Source organism: Theropithecus gelada, chromosome 10 (assembly GCF_003255815.1).
Source record: "Theropithecus gelada isolate Dixy chromosome 10, Tgel_1.0, whole genome shotgun sequence".
NCBI lineage: Eukaryota > Metazoa > Chordata > Mammalia > Primates > Cercopithecidae > Theropithecus > Theropithecus gelada.
The window spans coordinates 11,502,136-11,524,977 of NC_037678.1; the positions used below are offsets into that span (position 1 = coordinate 11,502,136).

At 50.1% G+C, this 22,842-nt stretch overlaps 1 protein-coding gene across 4 annotated transcripts in view; it reads right to left on the reverse strand.

Annotated features, from left to right (window-relative positions):
- Positions 1 to 1,131: 1,131 nt before the first annotated feature.
- Positions 1,132 to 22,842, reverse strand: part of LOC112632746 (DNA dC->dU-editing enzyme APOBEC-3G) — a 50,788-nt gene continuing 29,077 nt past the window's right edge. For 2 of the 4 annotated variants that reach the window (XM_025398713.1, XM_025398709.1), the window contains 6 exons: positions 7,383 to 7,677; positions 7,025 to 7,139; positions 4,714 to 4,867; positions 2,311 to 2,596; positions 1,752 to 1,867; positions 1,132 to 1,465 (listed from right to left, as the gene is read on the reverse strand). In XM_025398713.1, coding sequence (XP_025254498.1) covers positions 1,451 to 1,465; positions 1,752 to 1,867; positions 2,311 to 2,596; positions 4,714 to 4,867; positions 7,025 to 7,139; positions 7,383 to 7,647 — 951 coding nt within the window. In that variant the 5' untranslated portion in view covers positions 7,648 to 7,677 and the 3' untranslated portion in view covers positions 1,132 to 1,450. Of the gene's footprint in view, positions 1,868 to 2,310; positions 2,597 to 4,713; positions 4,868 to 7,024; positions 7,140 to 7,382; positions 7,678 to 9,799; positions 9,954 to 10,272; positions 10,400 to 22,842 lie in introns of those variants that run through there. The other 2 variants (XM_025398711.1, XM_025398708.1) reach the window with 2 other exon arrangements.

Sequence of the window (22,842 nt, forward strand, 5' to 3'; positions counted from 1 at the left end):
GTGTTGTGTGTGTGTGTTTGTGTGTTGTGTTGTGTGTGTGTCTTGTGCGTGTTTGTGTGTTGTGTGTGTGTCTTGTGTGTGTTTGTGTTGTGTGTGTGTGTTGTGTGTGTCTTGTGCGTGTTTGTGTGTTGTGTGTGTGGTGTGTGTTGTGTGTGTTTGTGTGTGTTGTGTGTTGTGTGTGTTTGTGTGTTGTGTGTTTGCGTGTTGTGTGTGTTGTGTGTGTGTTGTGTGTTTGTGTGTTGTGTGTGTTGTGTTGTGTGTTTGCGTGTTGTGTGTGTGTGTGTGTTGTGTGTGTGTGTGTGTGTTGTGCGTGTTTGTGTGTGTGTGTGTGTGTGTTGTGTGTGTGTTGTGTGTTGTGTGTGTGTCTAGGCCAGGGAAGCAGTGAGTTGTTTCTGCCCAGGAGCAGCTGCGTGTGAGGTCAGTTCTTGGTCTTTTACGCGGCTTCTGAGGACTTTCCAGAAATCGTGAGGTGGGAGCCGCCTGCTGTAATCAGGCACATAAGTCACACATCCCAGAGCTGGGAACCAGCGCAGAAGGCCCAGGACAGACCCCAAGCTGAAGCCACAGCCCTGACACCTGCCACCCTAGCCCTGGTGTCTCTGCCTCCGGAGCCTCCTGTCTCCAGGGCTCAGCTCCCCTCCCCTCTGTGGCTGGGCTCTGCCTCCTGGGCTGCTTCTCTCCCCAGCCCTCTCTCTGGGCCCGGCCTGGACACCTGCCCCCTTCCTGGGCTCCTTCCCCTGACTGGCCCTGTCCTGGGTCTCAGCCATGGCCTCCCCTGGGCTCCCTCTCTAGAGGGTGGAATCAGGAAGGGGTGGACACAGGGCTGCTCCGGAGGGCCCCTGCCTGCACCTATGTGGCTCCTTTCCAAAAGGGAGACCGGCTGCTGGCTGTCCTCTTACTGCTGGGCCTGTCCCTTCCAATCAGCGCCCGGGGCTCTGTGAGTGAGGGTGGGGTCTGCATTTAGGTTCCTCTCCTGTGAGGTTTAGCTGAGTTTTCTGGCTCCAGAGGGATGTCGTGTGACCTTTGCCCTGCTACAGGTCCACTACACAAGGAAAGACAGCTACACATTTGCTAGTGTCTATGGAAACACTTGCAATTCATGATACAATCACACAGGGAAAAAATATAAGAAAAGATTTAGTATTTCATTTTATTCCTCTACGTATAAAACCAATTCAAATTGTCACTGAATCAGTAGGTTTGAAACTTTTCTGAGTGTATTGAGTATAATCTTAGTACTATATTCTTGAAACGTAACATAAAGTTTTGATTAAAAGTAATTCACTCTAATTTTTAAAAAATCTACGTGGTCAGGAACACCTTGCTTTGCTGGTGTCTGTGAGCGGCTGGAGATGGTGGTGAACGGCCTGTTTGCATTTCCTGGAAGAAGATCTTTTATTCTGCTGCTCAACCCAGGTCTCTGCCTTCCTTAGAGACTGAGGCCCATCCTTCAGTTTCCCTGATTCTGGAAGAGTGGGGGGAGGGGGTGTTGAATGGAGCGGGGGGTGAGAGAGTGGAAAGAGGGCACAAGGAGGAGGCCTGGGGACAGTGACAATGACAGGAGAGGAGGGAGGGATGTGGGAGGTGGGAGAGAGAGGGAGGCTGTGAGAAGGAAAGGGAGGGACGGAGCTGGGCGCCCTGAGGGGAGCGGGGAACCCAGAGGAGGCTCTGAGCAGAGGGAAGGCAAGGCCCGGGGAGAGGGGAGGAGGGGGAGGCCGATGGGGCACCAGGCAGAGGGAGGAAGCCGTCACCTGGAGAATGGCCCGAAGCCTCTCACTCAGGGCTTGGCTGTGCTCATCTAGTCCATCCCAGGGCTGGAAGGGACGTCCCTGGCGGTCCACAAAGGTGTCCCAACAGTACTCAAATTCTGAAAAGTGACAGGGGAGATAAGTCACGCTCCAGTTGTGGGGACAGGGTGGCACCAAGAGCCCGTGACTCTCAGGACAGATTTCCCACATCCTGGTTTCGGTCCCTCCTTTCCCTCTCCCTCCCCTAGGGACTGAGCTCCTTCATCAGGTACTTCCTTCCCATTGGAATCTGGGCCAGCCCGGTTCTCATTTTTTCTGGAAGCCCCAAGTTCTGCTTCCACTTCCAGCCACCCTCCCTGCCCTCCCCGGGCCCGCATCTCCTGGTCTGGCCTCTCTCTTCCCGTCGACCCCAAAGTCAGGTCCAGAGTGCAACCATTGCCTCTGCAGGCAGCGGACCAAGGCCTTTCCCTCAGGGATGCCGACCCTCCCCACTTTCTAGTAACTTCCCAGGGCCCCCTCCTGCCCCAGCCGACCCCGCCCCACTCTAGGCCTCCATTCTCACCACTGTAGTTCATCATTGCAATTTTGGCCCCATCCCTGTGCAGGGTGCGCAGCCCCTCCTGACATCTTCCTTGATCATCATAGATGCGGGCAGCGAAGATGCACAAGCTCACGTGTTTGTTATTTGAAATGAATTTAGCCATTTCCTGGGCACAGTTAAAGCAGGGGCTCCAGGAGGTGAAGCAGGTAACCCTGTATTGCTGGCCATCCAGCTTCCAAAAGGGAATCAGGTCCAGGAAGCACAGCTCTGCATGGCGGCCTTTAGGGAAACCGTGTATATCTGGAGCCTAGAAAAGAAAGCAAGCCGTGAGGTTATTTATTTATTTATTTATTTATTATTGTTATTATTTTTTTGGACAGAGTTTCACTCTTGTTGCCCAGGCTGGAGTGCACGAGTAGCTGGGATTACAGGCATGCACCACCACACCAGGCTAATTTTGTATTTTTAGTAGAAAGGGGGTTTCTCCATGTTGGTCAGGCTGGTCTCGAACTCCCGAGCTCAGGTGATCTGCCCTCCTCAGCCTCCCAAAGTGCTGGGATTACAGGTGTGAGCCACCATGCCCGGCCGAGGTAATTTTTAGTGAGCAGGGAGGGACAGCCTGGATCAGGTGAGGCTGGGTGCGGGGGAGCCTCCAACACAAAATTAGCAGGGGGTACCAAACCCCAATTTTCTTTGTCTTTGTCTTTGTCTTTCCTTCCTTTACTTTCCGACAGAGTCTGGTTTTGTCACTCAGGCTGGAGTACAGTGGCACAATCTTGGCTCACCGCAACCTCCACCTCCCAGGTTCAAGAGATTCTCGTGCCTCAGCCTCCTCAGTAGCTGGGACTACAGCCATGTGCCAACACGCCTGGCTAATTTTTGTATTTTTAGTAGAGACGGGGTTTCACCATGTTGGCCAGGCTCATCTCGAATGCCTAACCTCAAGTGATCCACCCACCTCAGCCTCCCAAAGCGCTGGGATTACAGGCGTGAGCCACCACACCTGACCTGATTTTTATGATAATCTGTTAAATAATGTAATTTTCCATTACGATGGAATTTCTCTGATACTGAGTATTTGGAGCATCCTCTCATTTTGCACCTGAGATCAGTGCCTTTAGGACCCTCACTCCGCCCCAGGCCTGCAGAGAGGGGCTGTAGAGCTGGGGGAGGCAAGACAGATGCCACTGAGCTGTGTGTGCTTCCCTCGTGGGGAGACTGACCTCTCTATCCATCAATTCCCCTCGCCCCACCCCTTCTGTGACCCATAATTCTAGATGCTTCCGCATTGTGCTTTAGCCTGTATTAAGCCCAAGAGTGACAGACTGAGGCCAGAGGGCTCCCTTTGCAGGGAGAAGTGGGGATGAGGGGTCCCCAGCAGGACTAACCCCACATTGGGAAGGGCTCCAGTCATGGGGTGATTGTCCTTGTTGAGCCCAAGGAATGATGGTGTTTTGTCCAAATTTCGACTGGGAACTAGTCAAGCCAAGGAGTCCAGTGCAGAGAGGACTCGGAGTAGAACGGATGACACCAAATGTGCTGAGAAGGGGCTGTGGGTCATTCCTGGGGGAGTCCCGTCCCACTGGTTAGGCAGTGATGGGAACCGGCGCCTTTGAAAGTGGCTTCCAAGCAGTGGGTATGGGCCCAGCAAGGCCCACATTGAGCTCATAGAGCCCAGAGGAACCCCATTTCCAGCACCAGAGCCAAGCAGAATTCGACCTCTCCAGCCAGGGGCTGTGCTGGGCAAAGGCCAGGGAAGAACGTCCCACGGGTTCAGGGCCCCTCAGCCTGGCCTGGCCCAGCTCCTCTTCAAATGCTGACCATCCCTGCATCCTGACTTGGGGCCTGTTCTAGCCTTGCTGTGGGCTCCATCCTGGTCAGGACAGAATCCCTGGTGGGCCTTTCCTGCCTCAGTCTCTCTTCCCACAGGAGGAAGCCCAGGAGCAGGCACTGGGGAATCTTGGCCTTGTGAGGTCGGGGAGCCCCCGAGCCTCAAATCCCACAGTTCCGAATCATTCCTGGTGAGAGCTGCGTCTGTGAGGGGATCCTAGGAGGGTCCTCAGAAAGCACGTTGCCTTTGACCCCACTTGGCCCTGGTGCAGACCCTTTTCCTCTGCCCCGACCCTCTCAGAGCACAGCAGGAGTGGGGATGGCTGAGCCCTGGGCCTGGGGGTGACTCTGGACTAGTGGTGTCAGCCCCTGAGACATGTGGCTGGTTAGGCATGTGGGGTTGGAAGCCGCCAATCCTGGAGAGTCACTGAAGCCGAAGTCTGCCCCAACCCCAGGGCCAAGCAGCAGCAGCTGCAGGAAGCACAGGTGACAGACACTCTGCGGGACACCACAGGTACCACCTAGAACCTTCTGCCCATGCGTGTCCCTGGATTGGGAGGGCCCTGCCTGGATGCGGGTAGCTGGGTTAGTCACCTGGTTGCGTAGAAAGCCCCTGTGCTGGTTCAGCAGGACCCAGGTGTCATTGTGCGGGCGCTCCACCTTGTAACACAGGTAAGTCTCATGCTGTCCACTGACCCAAGATTTATTGTAAAAGTTGGAAGTGAACATGCCTGGATCCATCAAATGTCTGTGGACAGAGGGGGGAAAAAGCCCAAAGGAGTAAGAGCCCTGGTGGTCTGCCCTGCCTCCCCCTCCCTCTCCACGCTTCCTCCCTTTCACCCCACCCTCCTTCCCCTTGCTCCCCACATCCCTTAGCATCTGTCAGAAGGGGCTCCCGCTCACTTGCTGGAGCCTCCACACCTGCCCCTCTGACCCCTTCTGGGGCTCACTGGGAGATGGCTGCAGCCCTGGGGCCTGTCTAGGCCTTGTCAGGGCCTCCTCCGGTTCAGCTCAGTGTGCTCAGGCCCCCTCCCTGGGGTATAGCTGGGTCTTCTTCCCTGGCCGCACAATACACCCCAGTCCTGGCTCTGCTCGCTGTCAGTCCCTGCTGGAGGTGGACCCACTGGGGCTTCCCTCCTGCCTACAAGGTTAACTCTTGCCACACCCAGCATCAGGGCAGAGACGCTCCTGAGCGGGACCAGCGGGGAGAAGAGCCTGCCAGGGACTTTTTTTTTTTTTTTAATCACAGGATTTGCTTCTGCTGCCAAAAATAATACCTGTCCTTACGAAACCACAAATTATAAAGGTAAAAGTGAATTATTAGCACCCAGTGCAGAGGCATTTCCAAACCAGAAACACCAGGTCTTCACCCCGGGCTGGACAGAGGGGAGGATGTGACCCTTTGATAGGACTCTGCAGAGCGCAGCCTGGAACTGGGAAGGGTCTGGCTGGGGAAGCCACGGGCATCAGCTGAGGGGTCATGTTGGGACCCCAAAGAGGCCCAGAGAGAGGCTGAGAAGAGGAGCAGCCCGGGAGTGGCGGGGCAGGGGAGCCTGTCGGGGTGGCTAAGGAGGGACTCAGGAGAGTTGGGTGCAGGAGGAATGGGGTGGGTGAAGCACGCAGCAAAGTCTGGGTGGAGGGGCCATGAGAGTCAGGTCAGGACTCCCCTGGGAGACAGACACACAGGACAGGAACCCCTGCATTCCCCACCCAGGCCTGCCCACAATGATTGCAGCTTGTTGCCGTGGACTTCACAGTTTCTCCCCATAATCAATGTATTGAAGCCCTAACCCCCACTCCCTCAAAGGGTGGCTGTATTTGGAAACAGGTCCTTTCTTTCTTGTTTGTTTGAGAAGTTGTTTCGCTCTTTTGCCCGGGTTGGAGGGCAGTGGCACAGTCTGGGCTCCCCGTAACCTCCGCCTCCCGGGTTCAAGCGATTCTCCTGCCTCAGCCTCCTGAGTAGCCGGGATTATAGGCGCCCAACACCACTCCCGGCTAATTTTTGTATTTTTGATGGAGAGGGGGTTTTGCCACACTGGCCAGGCTGGTGTCGAACTCCTGACCTCAGGTGATCCACCCACCTCAGCCTCCCAAAGTGCTGGGATTACAGGCGTGAGCCTCTGCACCTGGCCTGGAGACAGATCCTTTCATCAGATGATTAATTTAAATGAGGCCTTCAGTGTGGGCCCAAATTCACCTGGCTGGGGTCCATAAACGAGGAGGACATTTAGAGGCAGAGGGACCCCGGGAGTCCAAGTGCACAGAGGAACGGCCAGAGAGGACAGGGCCGGAAGGGACCCCCTGCCAGCCAGGAGGAGCGGGCACAGAGGACACAGCCCCGCCCACCCCTCCACCCTGGACTTGCAGCCTCCAGATCTGTGAGAAAATAAATGCCTGCCCTGTGGGCACCCGCCCGGGCCATCTTCTATAGCAGTGGAAGCCTGAAGCTCTGTTTCCACGGAGGCAGCTCCTTCTCAGGGGCTCAGATCAGCCTTGAAGGATGTTACTCAAAGCTTCTGGCTGTCGGGCTTGTGAATATTCATACCCACTTACTACGTCCAGTTTTATGACAAATATGATTATGCCAGGGAGATAGAAGGAGCCAGGCTGGGGATCCCAGGCTGTGGGGAGGGCAGCCTCGGGGATGGATGGAGGTTGCTCTGGAGGCAGAAGGGGCCTCTCACTCACAGGAGGGGCCCAGGAAAGGAGAGGGGAAGGCAGGGAGGTGGAGGGAGCATGAGGAGTTGGGGCGAGGTGGTGTGACCATGAGGGCAGGCAGGGGGGCAGGAGGGAGGGCAGGAGGGCCTGGCCAGGAGAGGACCTGGTCTGGGACAGAGGGGAGGCCTCAAGAGGATAAGCAGGAGGTGAGAGGAGAGAGGCGATGAGCCTGGAGGGAGACCCTCACCTGAGAAGCTCGCCCAGCGTGGCGTGCAGTAATGTATAATGTTTAGGCAGATTCTCCCAAGGCTCAAATGGCTCTCTTCGGCCGCGCACGAACTTGTTCCAACAGTGTTGAAATTCTGAGAAAAAGAAGAGAGAACGCAGTCAGGCCCACCAGGCCTGTCTTCTGCGACCTTGGGGCCCTCCCCTCCCAGACAGACTCTGGATACTAGTTACAGTCAGTGCCAGACCCAACCCCACAGGCTCCCCTGGGACACTTGGCCTTTGCAGGCATCACAGCAGATCCACAGGTATGTGTGGGAGGGACCCATCACAGAGCCTCACTCAGTCTCTCCCACACCTCTGAGCCTCCCACTTCTCACCGTTATAATTCATGATCTTCATGGTGGCGTGCGGACTGCCTCTTTTCTGACACAGGACGCGGAGCGCCTCCTGGTAATCTGGTTTCCAGAAGTAGTAGAGGCGGGCAACAAAGATGGTCAGGGTAACCTTCGGGTCCTCGGCCAGGAACGTGGCCACACTGTTTGCACACCCTGTGCAGGGGCTCCAGGATACGTACCAGGTGACCTCGTACTCCTGGTCACGATGCAGCTGCCTCCACTTGCGGAACCAGTGGAGGAACCTCATCTCTGGGTGGTACTTAGCCTTGGAGTACACCTGGGAGAGGAGCAGGGGCAGGGGAAGCTCTGAGAGGGGGAGCAGGAGGAGAGCAGGGGTGATGCAGGGGGAGGAGGGGCCAGGACAGGAGCCCAGGGGATCTTGCCACTGAAGCTCCTTTCCTCCATCCCCCCTGTTTAGTTTGAGTGATTGTCTGCTCCAAAGCTCATGTTAATTGCTATGGTAATAGCCTTAAGAGGTGGCACCTACAAGCGGCTATGAGGCTGTGGGGACTGCACCTTTGTGGGTGCCACTGCTGTGGTTATTCAAGGGCGACTTCAGCCCCACTTTCTGTCTCTTGCCCTCTAGCTGGAAGGGCAGTGTGTAAGATTAAACTCCTGCTTCCTCTTGTCCCCGTGGCATGGAGCAGCAGTGACCCGACATCCCAGGCCACTCTGTCTGGAGCATCCCCTGAGCTTCTGGCAATAACCTTCACCCCCACGTGACTGTGCAGCTCGCAGGCCCTGGAAAGTCGCTGGTGCCTTGACAGTAGATTTCCCAGCGTCCAGAACTCGAGCCAGCACATTTCTATTCATTGTCAATGTCCCCGTCTCAGTCCTGCTGTTGAAGCATCACAAGGTGCACCAAGACACGTGCTTCCCTTCATTTGGGAGTTTTCCCAGCCCTGTTCACGGCCTCATGTGTGAATTCTGGCATCCATTCTCCCAGGCATCCATTCACCAGGCATCCTCAGCCCCTGCTGTGGCCTGGCCCTCTGGGGTCTGCCTTATTCCCTGTCTGCGGTCAGCTGGGGAGGCCACTGGACCTTCACTGTCCATTTCGGGGGGGTCGGGCACTGGCCAAGGGGGCTACTGAGCACTTGAAATGGGGCTCTGATTAGAGACCTGAGCACCTGAAAAATACACCGCTCATTTCTCTCTTTTTTTTTGAGACGGAGTTTCACTCTTGTTGCCCAGGCTGGAGTACGATGCAATCTCGGCTCACTACAACCTCTGTCTCATGGGATCAAGCGATTCTCCTGCCTCAGCCTCCCGAGTAGCTGGGAATACAGGCGACTGCCACCACGCCTAGCTAATTTTTTTGTATTTTAGTAGAGACGGGATTTCACCATGTTGCCCAGGCCGGTTTCGAATATCTAACCTCAGGTGATCCACCCGCCTGGCCTCCCAAAGCGCTGGGATTACAGGTGCGAGCCACCCACCGTACATGACCCACACAGCTCATTTCAAAGACTCAGTGTGACAAGAAAAAGAAACTTCGCCGGGCGCGGTGGCTCAAGCCTGTAATCCCAGCACTTTGGGAGGCCGAGACGGGCGGATCACGAGGTCAGGAGATCGAGACCATCCTGGCTAACACGGTGAAACCCCGTCTCTATTAAGAAATACAAAAAACTAGCCGGGCGAGGTGGCGGGCGCCTGTAGTCCCAGCTACTCGGGAGGCTGAGGCCGGAGAATGGCGTGAACCCGGGAGGCGGAGCTTGCAGTGAGCTGAGATCCGGCCACTGCACTCCAGCCTGGGCTACAGAGCGAGACTCCGTCTCAAAAAAAAAAAAAAAAAAAAAAAAAAAAAAAAAAAAAAAAAAGAAAAAGAAACTTCATTATCTTGTCAAGAATTTTATGTTAATTAATGTTGAAGTAATATGTTAGCTACACTGGATTAAATAAAATATTAAAATTAGGCGGGGTACGGTTGCTCACACCTGTAATCCCAACACTTTGGGAGGCCGAGTCAGGTGGATCACCTGAGGTCAGGAGTTCGAGACCAGCCTGGTCAATATGGTGAAACCCCATCTCTACTAAAAATACAAAAAAATTACCTGGGCATGGTGGTGGGTGCCTGTAATCCCAGCTACTTGGGAGTCTCAGGCGACAGAATCGCTTGGATCCAGGAGGCAGAGGTTGCAGTGAGCTGAGATCGCGCCATTGCACTCCAGCCTGAGCAACAAGAACAAAACCTCGTCTCAAAAAAGAAAAGAAAAGAAAAGAAATTAAAAACAAGGCCTTTTGTGCAATGGTAACCCCCCTCCACCATCCGATCCCAGGACGGTCCAGCAGGAAGTTCAGGCCACGGACTTGGAAAGTGTGGGAGAGAAGGGCACCCTGGACAGCCCGCCACCGGGCATTTCATTCATCAGTGCGTGGTTTGTTTTCCTGGGTGGTACCTTGCCTCGAAAGATCTTTGCGCCCAAAGGGGGCCCTGAAGGGTCCTTTGTGTTCACTTCGCAGCACAGCCAGACGGTATTCCGACCAGAAAGGATGGGCCTGTTATTGAAGTTGGAGACGAATATGTCTGCTTTCATTCGCTTCACCATGTTTCTGAAGACATAAGAGAGAAACCAACCAATGCAGAGAGCACTCCTGGGTGCCCTCTGGGCGAGTATCCACTAAACACAGCCCCCTGGATGGCTCTAGGCCTCCCCCATCCCTCCACAGCCCTGAAAATTTCAGTAGAGATTGCAGTGAGCTGAGATCGCGCCACTGCACTCCAGCCTGGGCGACAAGAGCGAAACTCTGTCTCAAAAAAAAAAAAAAAAAAAAAAAAAGAAAGAAAGAAAGAGAGAGAGACAGAATAAAACTTTTCACCCCAAAATAATAGCTTTTAACCTTTTAACTCAGTTCCTTCCTGCCATTTCACCTCTGTATATTACTATTGTTAAATCACGGTAGAACCGAATTCTGAGGCCCAGGCCACTCTTCTAAGTGCTGCGTGGGTTTGAACTCATGTGAGGCTGCCCTAGGCCTGCAGGGGCATTTCCCATCTTATAGAGGAGGGGCCAGAGGCGCAGAGAGGCGGGGTAACCTGCCCAGGCCACAGAGTTGTGGACAAATGGAGTGGGGGCCCCTTTCCAGGCTAGCCCTGTCCAGTCTGTGTATTACCAGCCCTGCAGGAGGGAGCCATTGGGGACCAGGCTCTCTTCTTACTAAATTTTAAAATAAAAGCATTTCCCCGGATCATTGAGATTTTTCTCATGTATTTCATGTTTTTGTTTTTGTTTTTGTTTTCTTTTGAGATGAGGTTTTGCTCTTGTTGCCCAGGCTGGAGTGCAATGGGGCGATCTCGGCTCACCGCAACCTCCGCCTCCTGGGTTCAAGCGATTCTGCTGTCTCAGCCACCCGAGTAGATGGGATTACAGGCGCTCACCACTGCACCTGGCTAATCATGTATTTCTAGTAGAGACAGGGTTTATCCATGTTTGTCAGGTTGGTCTCAAACTCCCGACTTCAGGCAATCTGCCCCACTCGGCTTCCCAAAGTGCTGGGATGACAGGCGTGAGCCACCTTTCCCGGCCACTATATTCCATGTTACCGGTGTCATTATAAATGGTGAATGCTGATCGTAGAGGAAGAGTGTGTGTTTGGGGTCATCTGCATCCTCCTCTGCCCACAGTGGAGACATCTTTGGAAGACATGATTTATCTTGTGCTTCAGAGACCATTCCCTCCCCACACCCTCTCCTAAGACTTGGTATTTAAGCAAAGTAAATCTTACAGAAAATCCATCGAAGCTCTGTGAACAAAATTCCACATTGCTCCAATCATAATTTGGTTCAATTCTCCCAGTTCCAGAGTTCAGGAATGGCAGGAAGCACACAGAGGGAGCACCCTCCCAGGGCAAGGAGCACCACCTCAGCCATGACTTTCACGGGAGAGTCTCAGCAGGGGACCTGGACTGGGGCAGGTGGGGGAGGCGGCCCATTCAGAAGCAGCAGTGGGGTGACCACACAGCAGGGCAAGGAGCCTGGCTGGGAATGGGGGTTGAGGGGAACCAGAGGGGAGGGAGCCCAGGGCTTGGGCTAGGGCAGGGGGAGGCCAGGGCTGACGCCCAGCAGGGCCACCAGGGAGGAAGGGACAGCAGAGGGGCCCAGCAGGTAGAGCGGGCAGCAGTACCTGATTTGAGGATTCGTCCTTTGCCGGCTAGTCCTAACTATGATCTTTGTCTGGTGCACAACGGTTTCACTTTCTGCTACAGGCTCCTGATTTTAGGACAGCCCTCCTTAAAGTGACCTCCCAGGGCCTTGTGAGTCATGGCCCCTCCCCCTTCCTGCTCTGGCACTGGTGTGGGAGGCCCTGGGATGCTTTGTCTTCCTCAGGCTCTCACCGTCTTTCCGGTTTTCTCTGGGGCCCTCCCCCTGGCAGAGGGACATTTCTAAAGACAAGCCGCTCTGTGCAGCAGGACCCAAGGCGGGTCCACAACAGGCTGAGTCAGCAGAGCAGACGCCCCTCCCCTGGTTGTCCCGCCCAGCTGGAGCCGCCTTTCCACCCTCAAGACAGACAGGCTGATGCCTCTGCAGGGACTCCCAGATCCTGCCCTCAGGGATCATCCCAGAGACACCTTCCACCCAGCAGCCATGGGGACAGGGAGGAAGAGTGAAGGGTCAGGCGTCTGCCTCCCCCCAGGCCTTCACACTCGGAGGCCACCATGGGAGGGAGGGGCAGCAGGTGGGTGTGGGCCTCAGATGTCCCACCAGGATGTCATGCGCACCCCCAAACTGAGCTCCTTCCTTCCTGCTTCTCCTTCTTCCCCATCTCCTGCCCGGAGTTGCTCCCTGGTAGGATGAACTTTTGCCCTCTCTTGTCCCCATGTCATGGAAGGGCAGTGGCTGGTGTCCCAGGCCAGCCTGTCTAGAGCCTCCCTGTGGGTCTCACAGCTCCCTTCCCTTGGTAGCGTGCTCCCATAGTGCAGAGACCTAAAAATTACACAAGGTGTATATACATTTGTCTTTTTGTTTGTTGGTTGGTTGGTTGTTTTTTGTGCTTTTCTCAGATGGAGTCTTGCTCTGTTGGCTAGGCTGGAGTGCAATAGCGTGATCTCAGGTCACCGCCACCTCTGCCTCCCAGGTTCAAGCAATTCTCCTGCCTCAGCCTCCCAGGTAACTGGGATTACAGGTGCCTGCAACCATGCCCGGTTAATTTTTGTATTTTTAGTAGAGACAGGATTTCTCTATATTGGTCAGGCTGGTCTCGAACTCGTGACCTGAGGAGATCCACCAGCCTCAGCCTCCCAAAGTGCTGCAATTGTAGGCGTGAGCCACCGCGCCTGGCCACAACATATAAATTTGGAAAGGAGACTTTATTTCTTGATAAGGGTGACAGCCTGCAGGTGGCCATCCCACAGCCTAGGAAAAGCAGCCTCTGGGAACCACCAGAGACAGACATTTAGAAGCAGGAGGGGTTGGGGCAGGAGCTTTAAACTGAAGGGGTTGGCTAAACATACATATTCAACAGGCTACAGGAGGAGCTATGAATATTCATGTAGGTGGCTGCAGTCCATGCTTGTTGAACAAACATGTGTGTAACACATGATCCCAGGCGGGCACAGTGGCTCACGCCTGTAATCCCAGCACTTTGGGAGGCCGAGGCAGGTGGATCATCTGAGGTCAGTGTCAGGCCTCTGAGCCGGAGCTAAGCCATTGTAACCCCTGTGAACTGCACATATACATCCAGATGGCCTGCAGCAGCCAAGGAGTCTGGAGCAGTTGAAAAACCACAAAAGAAGTGAAACAGCCAGTTTCTGCCTTAACTGATTAACCAACCTTGAGACATTCCACCGTTATGACTTGCTCCTGCCCTGCCCTAACTGATCAATCATCCTTATAACTCTTCTCCTGGACAATGGGTCTCATGGTCTCATGGTCTCTTGTGACCCCCTCCCCTGCTGACAACAGATGGCCACTTTCGACTGTAACTTTCCACTGCCTACTCAAGTCCTATAAAGCTGCCCCTGTCCTATCTCCCTTCGCTGACTCTCTTTTCAGACTCAGCTCTCTTATACCCAAGTGAATAAACGGCCTTATTGCTTACACAAAGCCTGTTTAGGTGGTCTTCTATATGGACACATGTGACAGTCAGGAGTTCGAGACCAGTCTGGCCAATATGGTAAGACCTCGTCTCTATTAAAACTACAAAAATTAGCCAGGCGTGGTGGCGGGTGCCTGTAATTCCAGCTACTTGGGAGACTGAATCAGGAGAATCACTTGAACCTGGTAGGTGGAGGTTGCAGTGAGCTGAGATCATGCCACAGCGCTCCAGCCTGGGAGACAGAGTGAGAGTCCATCACAAAAACAAACAAACAACAACAACAACAAAAAAAAACTAAAAAAAACCCAACCATATAATCCTTCCTCACGTTGTGGTGGAGACATTTAAATGTACTACAATTAAACCTGTATTAAGGGAGGAGACCACCCCTCACATTGTCTTATGCCCAATTTCTGCCTCCAAAGAAAGAAAAAGTAAAAACTAGAAGGCAGAAATGAAATCCACAAGCAGACAGTCTGGCACCACACCCTGGGCCTGGTAGTTAAAGATCGACCCCTGACCTAATCAGTTATGTTTTCTATAGATTACAGACATTGTATAGAAAAGCACTGTGAAAATCCCTATCCTGTTTTGTTCCAATCTAATTACCAGTCCATGCAGCCCCCGCCAGTCACGTACCTCCTGCTTGCTCAATCAATCACGACCCTCTCATGCACACCCCCTTAGAGTTGTGAGCCCTTAAAAGGGACAGGAATTGCTCACTCAGGGAGCTCGGCTCTTGGGACAGGAGTCTTGCCGATGCCCCCGGCCGAATAAAGCCGTTCCTTCTTTAACTCAGTGTCTGAGGAGTTTTGTCTGCAACTCGTCCTGCTACATTTCTTGGTTCCCTGACCGAGAAGCGAGGTGACTGGCGATGGTCAAGGCAGCTCCTTAGGCGGCTTAAGCCTGCCCTGTAGAACATCCCTGTGGGGGGGACTCCAACCAGCCTGAGCGACGCAGACCCTGAGAGTGCTCCCCGGTAGGCATTTGCCCCCATGGGAAGCCTCGCCAGAGCAGTGTGCGGCAGGCCCCCATGGAGGATCTACGCAGTGGCCGAACACCGGGAAGGAATGGGCACTTGGAGTCTGGACATCTAAAACGTGGTAAGAGTAGTCTTTGAAACTTGCCCACTCCATTTGTGTGGAAGCATGGGCTGATCATTCGTGGCGTGCCTTTATCGGCACTTTGGTTTTGGTTTTGACTTGGTTTGAATTGCTTGACGGGACTGGTCTTGGGAACTTGCCCACTCCATTTGAGTGGAAGCGTGGCCCGATCACCCATGGCGTGCCTTTATCAGCACTTTGGTTTTGGTTTTGACTTGGTTTGAATTGCTTGACAGGATTGGTCTTGGGAACTTGCCTACTCCATTTGAGTGGAAGCGTGGCCTGATCACACATGGTGTGCCTGTACCAGCACTTTGGTTTTTGTTTTTGACTTGACTTGTCTTGCTTGATACTTTGGTTTTGGTTTTGACCTGGCTTGGATTTCTGGATACTCTGATTTTGGTTTTGGTTTTGATTTTGATTTTGGTTTGATGCAAACTGCAAAAGTTTGTGTGTGTCCTTTTTACCCATTCTTTGTTTTGTGGTGTGTGTGTGGTGTGAGCATGGTGTTTTGTCTCGAAGAAGCATAGGTCAGGCACAAATAAGCCCACCCCACTAGGAACTATGTTCAAAATTTTCAAAAAAGAATTTAAGGGAGACTATGAAGTACTATGACACCAGCAAAACATAAAACTTTGTGTAAGATAGACTGGCCAGCATTAGAGGTAGGTTGGCCGTTAGAAGGAAGCCTGGACAGGTCCCTTGTTTCAAAGGTAATAGCACAAGGTAACCTGTAAGCCAGGGAACCCAGGCCAGTTCCTGTACATAGACATTTGGTTACAGCTGGTTTTAGACCCCCTGCCCCAACACACAGTGGTTGAGAGAAAACCAGCATAAGCGGCTGGCGGAGGCAAGGAAAGACCAGCAGAAAGAGAGAGAGGAAAAGAGGCAAAGAGAGAGAGGAAGAGACAGAGAGGAAGAGACAGACAAAGAGGGAGTCAAGGAGAGAGAGAGAGAGAGAAAGAGAGGCAGAGAGAGAGAGAGAAGAAGAGACAGAGGCAAAAGGAAAGTCAAAGAGAGAGAGACAAAAAGAGAAAGAGAGATATACAAGTAGTTAAGAAAAAAAAAAGTGTATTCTATTCCTTTAAAAGCCAAGGTAAATTTAAAACCTATAATTGATAACTGAAGGTATTCTCTGTAACCTTATAACACTCCAATACCACTTTGTTGTCAGTGTAAACAAGAGCATATCCTGAAAGCACTGAGGCCTTTCTATCAAAAATCCTTAACCCGGTAACCAACAGATGGCCCAAATGCATTCAATCTGTAGTGGCAACTGCTTTGTTAACAAACAAACAAACAAAAAAGGTGAAAAAAAAAAAAACTTTTAGAGGAAACCTCATTGTAAGCACACCCCCCCAATTTAAAAAAAACCAAAAAAAAAAAAAAAAAAAAAAGGAAAAAAAAGGGGGGGCAGAATTTATATAAAAAGAATATTCTATTGTAAATGCTTGTCCTGAAATAAGTTAACTGGTTGTTTAAAGAAAGAAATGTTTGTTAAAAGTCAGAAAGTTAAGACATGTCAAAAAATTGCCTGTAAAAGCTGTGAAAGGAAAAAAAAAAAAGGTTATTAAAAAATGTGTGTTAAAAAATAATGTATGCAAAACATGTTGTATAATTTAAAAGTAAGTAGGCCTCCAATTTAAAAGTAAGTAGGCCTCCTGAATGTAAAACTATTGAAAAAAAAAAAAGTTTATGTGCAAGGTGTATAAGAAAAGTAAAATATACCTTTAGTAAAAGGATTATAAGGAGGCATAAGAAAGTACATTTTTACCTACATTAAAAAGTTTTAAAAAATGATTGTTTTGAAGGTTTAAGCAAGTTTTAAAACGTTAACTGTAAAGAAAATTCTATGTGTAAACACATTAGCTAAAGTTAAAGAAGTATCATCCAGTTTTTCTGTGAACTGGACATTAAAGTAAAAGCATAACAGGTTTTTCTTAAAGCACCAACCTGCTCTTTAGCAAAAATTATAAAACGTTAAAAAGAGTCTATAAAATCTTACCTTAGAGTCAAACATTAAAAATTAGATAAATATGTCTACAAGGTTTTATTAAAATTAGATTTAACATTAATAACACACTACTATAAAATAAAATTTAGCTTATCTGGTATAAAAATCACATGAGAAGCATTGTTAAATGTAAAATGTTATTTGGCTTTCTTTGGTTTAAAAACTAATAAAAATAGGTGCTAAAGGAAATTTCTCAGTAAAAAGACATTAAGGACTATAAAGTCTACTGCCAGGTTCCCCACATTTAAAACAAAAGGTCAATTTCTTAGCAATTATATACTTGGTTTATCTTCCATTTCCTTTCTCTCAAAAACCAAAAGTCTTTTACCACATGTGCCACCCCTAGAATTTCCGGTAAACCAGCACCAACCTGAAGATCACATTCTCATCAAAAGGTGCAAAGAAGAAAAACTCGAGCCAGCCTGGGAAGAACCCTATCTTGTGCTGCTAACCACCAAGACTGCTGTTCATACAGCAAAAAAGGATGGACTCATCACACCCGAATCAAGAAAGCACTACCCCCTCCAGAGTCGTAGGCCATAGTCCCAGAGGAAAACCCTACCAAACTAAAGCTAAGAAAAATCTAACTCTTTTCATCTATTCTATTACTCTTTCTTCTTTCCTCATTCTATTGCTGACCATCTAGTTATTAACATAACCAAGTCAATTTCACCTCAAACTATTGCATTTAATGCTGGCCTTGTTATACCCTGTGAGGACTTGACATGTCAAAGACAGTTTTCTACTTCAGAAAAGTACTTCTGTCCCTCCTGACTCTCCTCAGACTGGGCATTAGTAAACTAGGACCATTTAATCCAGGGAGATTTCGATAAAGACCCCAGTGCCAACCAAGAGTCTTGCCCTCTGATGTAGAGCTTTCATGCCGTAGTTGGTCCAACATTCTGTGGACCACTAAAGAGCAAGGATGGACTGCCCCAACCAGTTTTGTAATTTCCTAAAACCATACATTCATTTTACTAGAGGATCATAGAAGTTAAAGACTTAAAACAAACTTTAGCACTTAAGACAGGATACCAAGATGCAAGTGCCTGGTTAAAATGGATAAAATATTCCATCTGCACATTAAACAAAAGCAATTGTTATGCTTGTGCACATGGCAGGCCAGAGGCCCAGATTGTCCCCTTTCCACTAAGGTGGTCCTCCAGTCGACCAGGTGTGGGCTGCATGGTAGCTCTTTTCCAAGATTCTACAGCCTGGAGTAATAAGTCGTGCCAAGCTCTCTCTGTTATATCTCAAAGTCCGGCACCCTGGGGGTCAGCCCCTGAGGGCCATCCAGCCTCCTTCTCCCAACACTAAGTGCACTTCATGTCTCTCACAACAGGGATAAAACTTAGTGTTCCTTGGAGACCTGAAAGGATGCAGTGAGCTTAAGAATTTTCAAGAGCTTATCAATCAGTCAGCCCTTGTTCATCTCTGAGCGGATGTGTGGTGATATTGTGGTGGACCTTCACTGGGCACTCTGCCAAATAACTGGAGTGGCACTTGTACTTTAGTGCAATTGGTTATCTCTTTCATCCTGTTATTTCATCAACCAGAAGGAAAAAAATAAGACATCGTAAAGCAAGAGAAGCCCCGATGGGTCTTTCGTCTCTGATGTCTATTTAGACACAATTGGAGTCCCACAAGGAATATCAGATCAATTTAAAGCTTGAAATCAAATAGCTGCAGGATTTGAGTCAATATTTTGGTTGGTGACAGTTAATAAAAATGTAGATTAGATAAACTACATCTATTACAACCAACAGCAATGAGCTTTTCATGAGTTAAAAGAAAAACTCATGTTGGCCCCAGCCCTGAGGCTACCTGACCTGACAAAACTTTGCACTCTATGTGTCAGAAAGAGAAAAAATGGCAGTTGGAGTTTTAACCCAGACTGTGGGGCCCTGGCCAACGCCAGTGGCCTATCTCTCAAAACAACTAGACACCGTTTCCAAAGGCTGGCTCCCAGGTCTAAGGGCCCTAGTAGCAAAGGCCCTGTTAGCACAAGAAGCAGGTAAACTAACCCTTAGGCAGAACCTGAATATAAAGGCTCCCTATGCTGTGGTAACTTTAATTACTACCAAAGGACGTCATTGGTTAACAAATGCTAGATTAACCAAGTACCAAAGCTTGCTATGTGAAAATCCTCACATAACCATTGAAGTTAGCAACACTCTAAACCCCACCACCTTGCTCCTGGTGTCAGAGAGCCCAGTTGAACATAACTGTGTAGAGGTTTTGGACTCAGTTTATTCTAGCAGGCCCAACCTCCGAGACCATCCTTAAACATCAGTAGACTGTGGGCGGTACGTGGACGGGAGCAGCTTCACCAACCCCTGCAAAGTGACTCTGAAGAAGACGACAAGCCCTGCTCCAGTCACACCCGGAAGCTGACTGGTCCATGCACGGCCAAAGCATGAGAAAACTCATTGCGGGACTCATTTTCCTTAAAATTTGGACTTTTGCAGTAAGGACTTCAACTGACCTTCCTCAGACTGAGGACTGTTCCCAGTGTATACATCAAGTCACTGAGGTAGGACAAAAAGTTGCTATGGTCCCATTATTTTATGGTAGGCTCTGCTTACTCAATCAATCATGACCCTCTCATGTGCACCCCCTTAGAGTTGTGAGACCTTAAAAGGGACAGGAATTGCTCACTCAGGAGGCTCGGCTCTTGAGACAGGAGTCTTGCCAATGCCCCCGGCCGAATAAACCCCTTCCTTCTTTAACTTGGTGTCTGAGGAGGAGTTTTGTCTGTGGCTTATCCTGTTACAGTATGTCAAAAGGTCCTGTCAGGCCTCTGAGCCAAAGCTAAGCCATCATGTCCCCTGTGACCTGCACAGCCACATCCACTGCCTTAACTGATGACATTCCACCACAAAAGAAGTGAAAATGGCCTGTTCCTGCCTTAACTGATGACATTACCTTGTGAAATTCCTTTTCCTGGCTCATCCTGGCTCAAAAGCTCCCCCACTGAGCACCTTGAGACCCCCACCCCTGCCCGCCAGAGAACAACCCCCTTTGACTGTCATTTTCTTTTCCCTACCCAAATCCTATAAAACGGTCCCGCCGTTATCTCCCTTCACTGACTCTCTTTCGGACTCAGCCCGCCTGCACCCAGTGATTAAAAAGCTTTATTGCTCACACAAAGCCTGTTTGGTGATCTCTTCACACGGACACGCGTGAAAGGTCCTTTCAGGACATGAAGGCACTGAAATTTGCCATGTCTGTAAACCACGCAGAACCAGTCCGTGGTCCATGGTCTGTGGTCCATGGTCTTCTGATCTGGAGAAAGTCACTGAAATCAGTCTCTTGTGCAGGGAAAGCAGGAATGAGGGCTGTGGAGCAGGGGCTCTGTGGCTCCATGTCAGGACGCTGGATGAGCTGTGATTGTTTTCATCTTTATCTGGAGGCAGTGCTTGTTTAGCTGCTAGAGCAAAAGAAAAACTCTGTGGCAGGCAGAACAGAGTTTACTGTTGAAGTGTGGGCTGTGTGACCTCATCCTTGCCTGGCACGGCCTGAGGTCCTGGTTGTGATTTGGTATCTTATTGCCATGAAGAGTCTGTTCTGGTTCTGCCCGTCTTACGATTCTGTTTTAACATTACCGCTGGTCAGTTGTGTCTAAACTGAGTGTATCTCTCTGATCCACCTGGCATTCACTCCATTTCCTCATATTTCGTTCTTTCCTGTTCCTCACCCTGGTCACACTTGACTTATCACCCTGTACCCCAAAATCTTTCTTCAGTTTAATCTCTCCCACACTGCCCCAATCCCACTCAAACCAGCCCTGAGAAACATCACCCATTATCTCTCCATACCACCCTGAAAAATTTTCACTGCCCCAACACTTCACCACTATTTTGTTTTATTTTTCTTATTAATGCAAGAAGACAGGAATGTCAGGCCTCTGAACCCAAGCCTGCAGGTATACATCCAGATGGCCTGAGGCAGCTGAAGAACCACAAAAGAAGTGAAAATGGCCGGCTAATTTTTTGTATTTTAAATAGAGACAGGGTTTCACTATGTTGGCCAGGCTAGTCTCGAACTCCTGACCTCATGATCCACCCACCTCAGCCTCCCAAAGTGCTGGGATTACAGGCATGAGCCACTGCGCCCAGCTCCTGTATTTCTTAAATGTATTTGATTGATAGCTCTTGCCTTTCTAAAATATATAAAACCAAGCTGCACCCCCACCACCTTGGGCACATGTTCTCAGGACCTCCTGAGTGCTGTGTCACGGGCCATGGTCACTCGTATTTGGCTCAGAACACATCTCTTCAATATTTTACAGAGTTTGACTCTTTTTATTGACAGGCCCAAGACCCAGGTGCCCACTCCCTGTCTCCTCTGAGGGCTCAAGCTTCCCATTCTCTAGCCCCTCTGGTTCCTGGTTGCCCTTCTACTTTCTGTTCTGCTTTAACTGTTGACATTACCTTGTGAAATTCCTTCTCCTGGACAATGAGTCTCAGAAGCTCCCCCACCGAGCACTTTGTAACCCTGGCCCCTGCCCACAAGAGAAAAATCCCCTTTGACTGTAATTTTCCACTGCCCACCCACATCCTATAAAACTGCCCCACCCCTATCTGCCTTTGCTGACTCTCTTTCCAGACTCAGCCCGCTTGCACCCAAGTGAAATAAATACCCTTGTTGCTCATACAAAACCTGTTGGTGGACTCTCTTCACATGGACCTGTGTGACACTATCTAAGGGGTCTGGGGATTCATGCTCTACCAAGCATATATCCTCATCAGATGGGTTCTATTTTTATTTTATTTCATTTTATTTTAATTAAGACCGAGTTTCACTCTTCTTGCCCAGGCTAGAGTACAATGGTGCAGTCTTGGCTCACTGCAACCTCTGCCTCACGGGTTCAAGCAATTCTCCTTCCTCAACCTCCCAAGTAGCTGAGATTACAGGCATCTGCCATCACATCCAGCTAATTTTTGTATTTTTAGTAGAGACGGGGTTTTCACCATGTTGACCAGGCTGGTCTCGAACTCTTGACTTCAGGTATCCACCCACCTAGGCCTCCCAAAGTGCTGGGATTACAGACATGAGCCACTGCGCCCAGCCCAGATGGGTTTTATTTAACCCTATATATTGTCAGTTATTTTCCAGTCTGACTCAGGCACAAAATTATGTGGCAAAGAAGAAAGACAAAACATTTTATCCCAAAACATGTTTCTTTGCCATATCTTGAAATGGCCCTGCAAAGTTGTCCTTTGTGGGGGAAAATTTGCATCTGTGAAGAATCTCTGTTAACATAGCTGGGTCTTTTTCTTCCAGGCCCTCACAGTCCTAAACAGATTAACTAATTGCACCTTTTAAAGACCTGAATGGGAAACATTTGTCGTCTATTGTCTCTAGGGGCAGCCACTATGAGACTTCAAAAGAACCTTGGTCTCCACAGTCTTAGGTTCTTTGGTCTCCACAGTCTTTTATCTTAACCTGAACATTTCCTTTCTATGGATGCCAGGTCTCTAGACAAACTCGACCAATCTTCAACCAGAAAATGTTTTTTGTTTGTTTGTTTTTTGTTTTTTTGAGATAGAGTCTTGCTTTGTCACCCAGGCTGGAGTGCAGTGGCGTGATCTTGGCTCACTGCAAGCTCTGTCTCCTGGGTTCACGCCATTCTCCTGCCTCAACCTCCAGAGTAGCTGCGACTACAGGCGCCCGCCACCACATCCGGCTAATTTTTTGTATTTTTAGTAGAGATGGGGTTTCACCATGTTAGTCAGGATGGTCTCAAGCTCCTGGCCTCGTGATCTGCCTGCCTCAGACTCCCAAAGTGCTGGGACTACAGGTGTGAGCCACCGTGCCCAGCCCACAAAATGTTTAAATTTACCTGTAGCCTGGAAGCCCCCCAACTCCTCTCCTCTCACTTTGAGTCACCCGACCTTTCTGAACCAAACCAATGTATTTCTTTTCTTTTCTTTTCGATACAGAGTCTTGCTTTGTCTCAAAGGCTGGAATGCAGTGGCATGCTCTTGGCTCACGGCAACTTCTGCCTCCTGGGTTCATGCAATTGTCCTGCCTCAGTGTCCCAAGTAGCTGGGGTTATAGGGGCCCGCCACCACACCCAGCTAATTTTTTTATTTTCAGTGGAGACAGGGTTTTGCCATGTTGGCCAGGCTGGTCTCGAACTCCTGACCTCAGGTGATACATTGGTGGTGTCTGGCCACCAATGTCTGTCTGTCTTTCTCTCTTTCTTTCTTTCTTTCTTTCTTTCTTTCTTTCTTTCTTTCTTTCTCTCTCTCTCTCTCTCTCTCTCTCTCTCTCTCTCTCTCTCT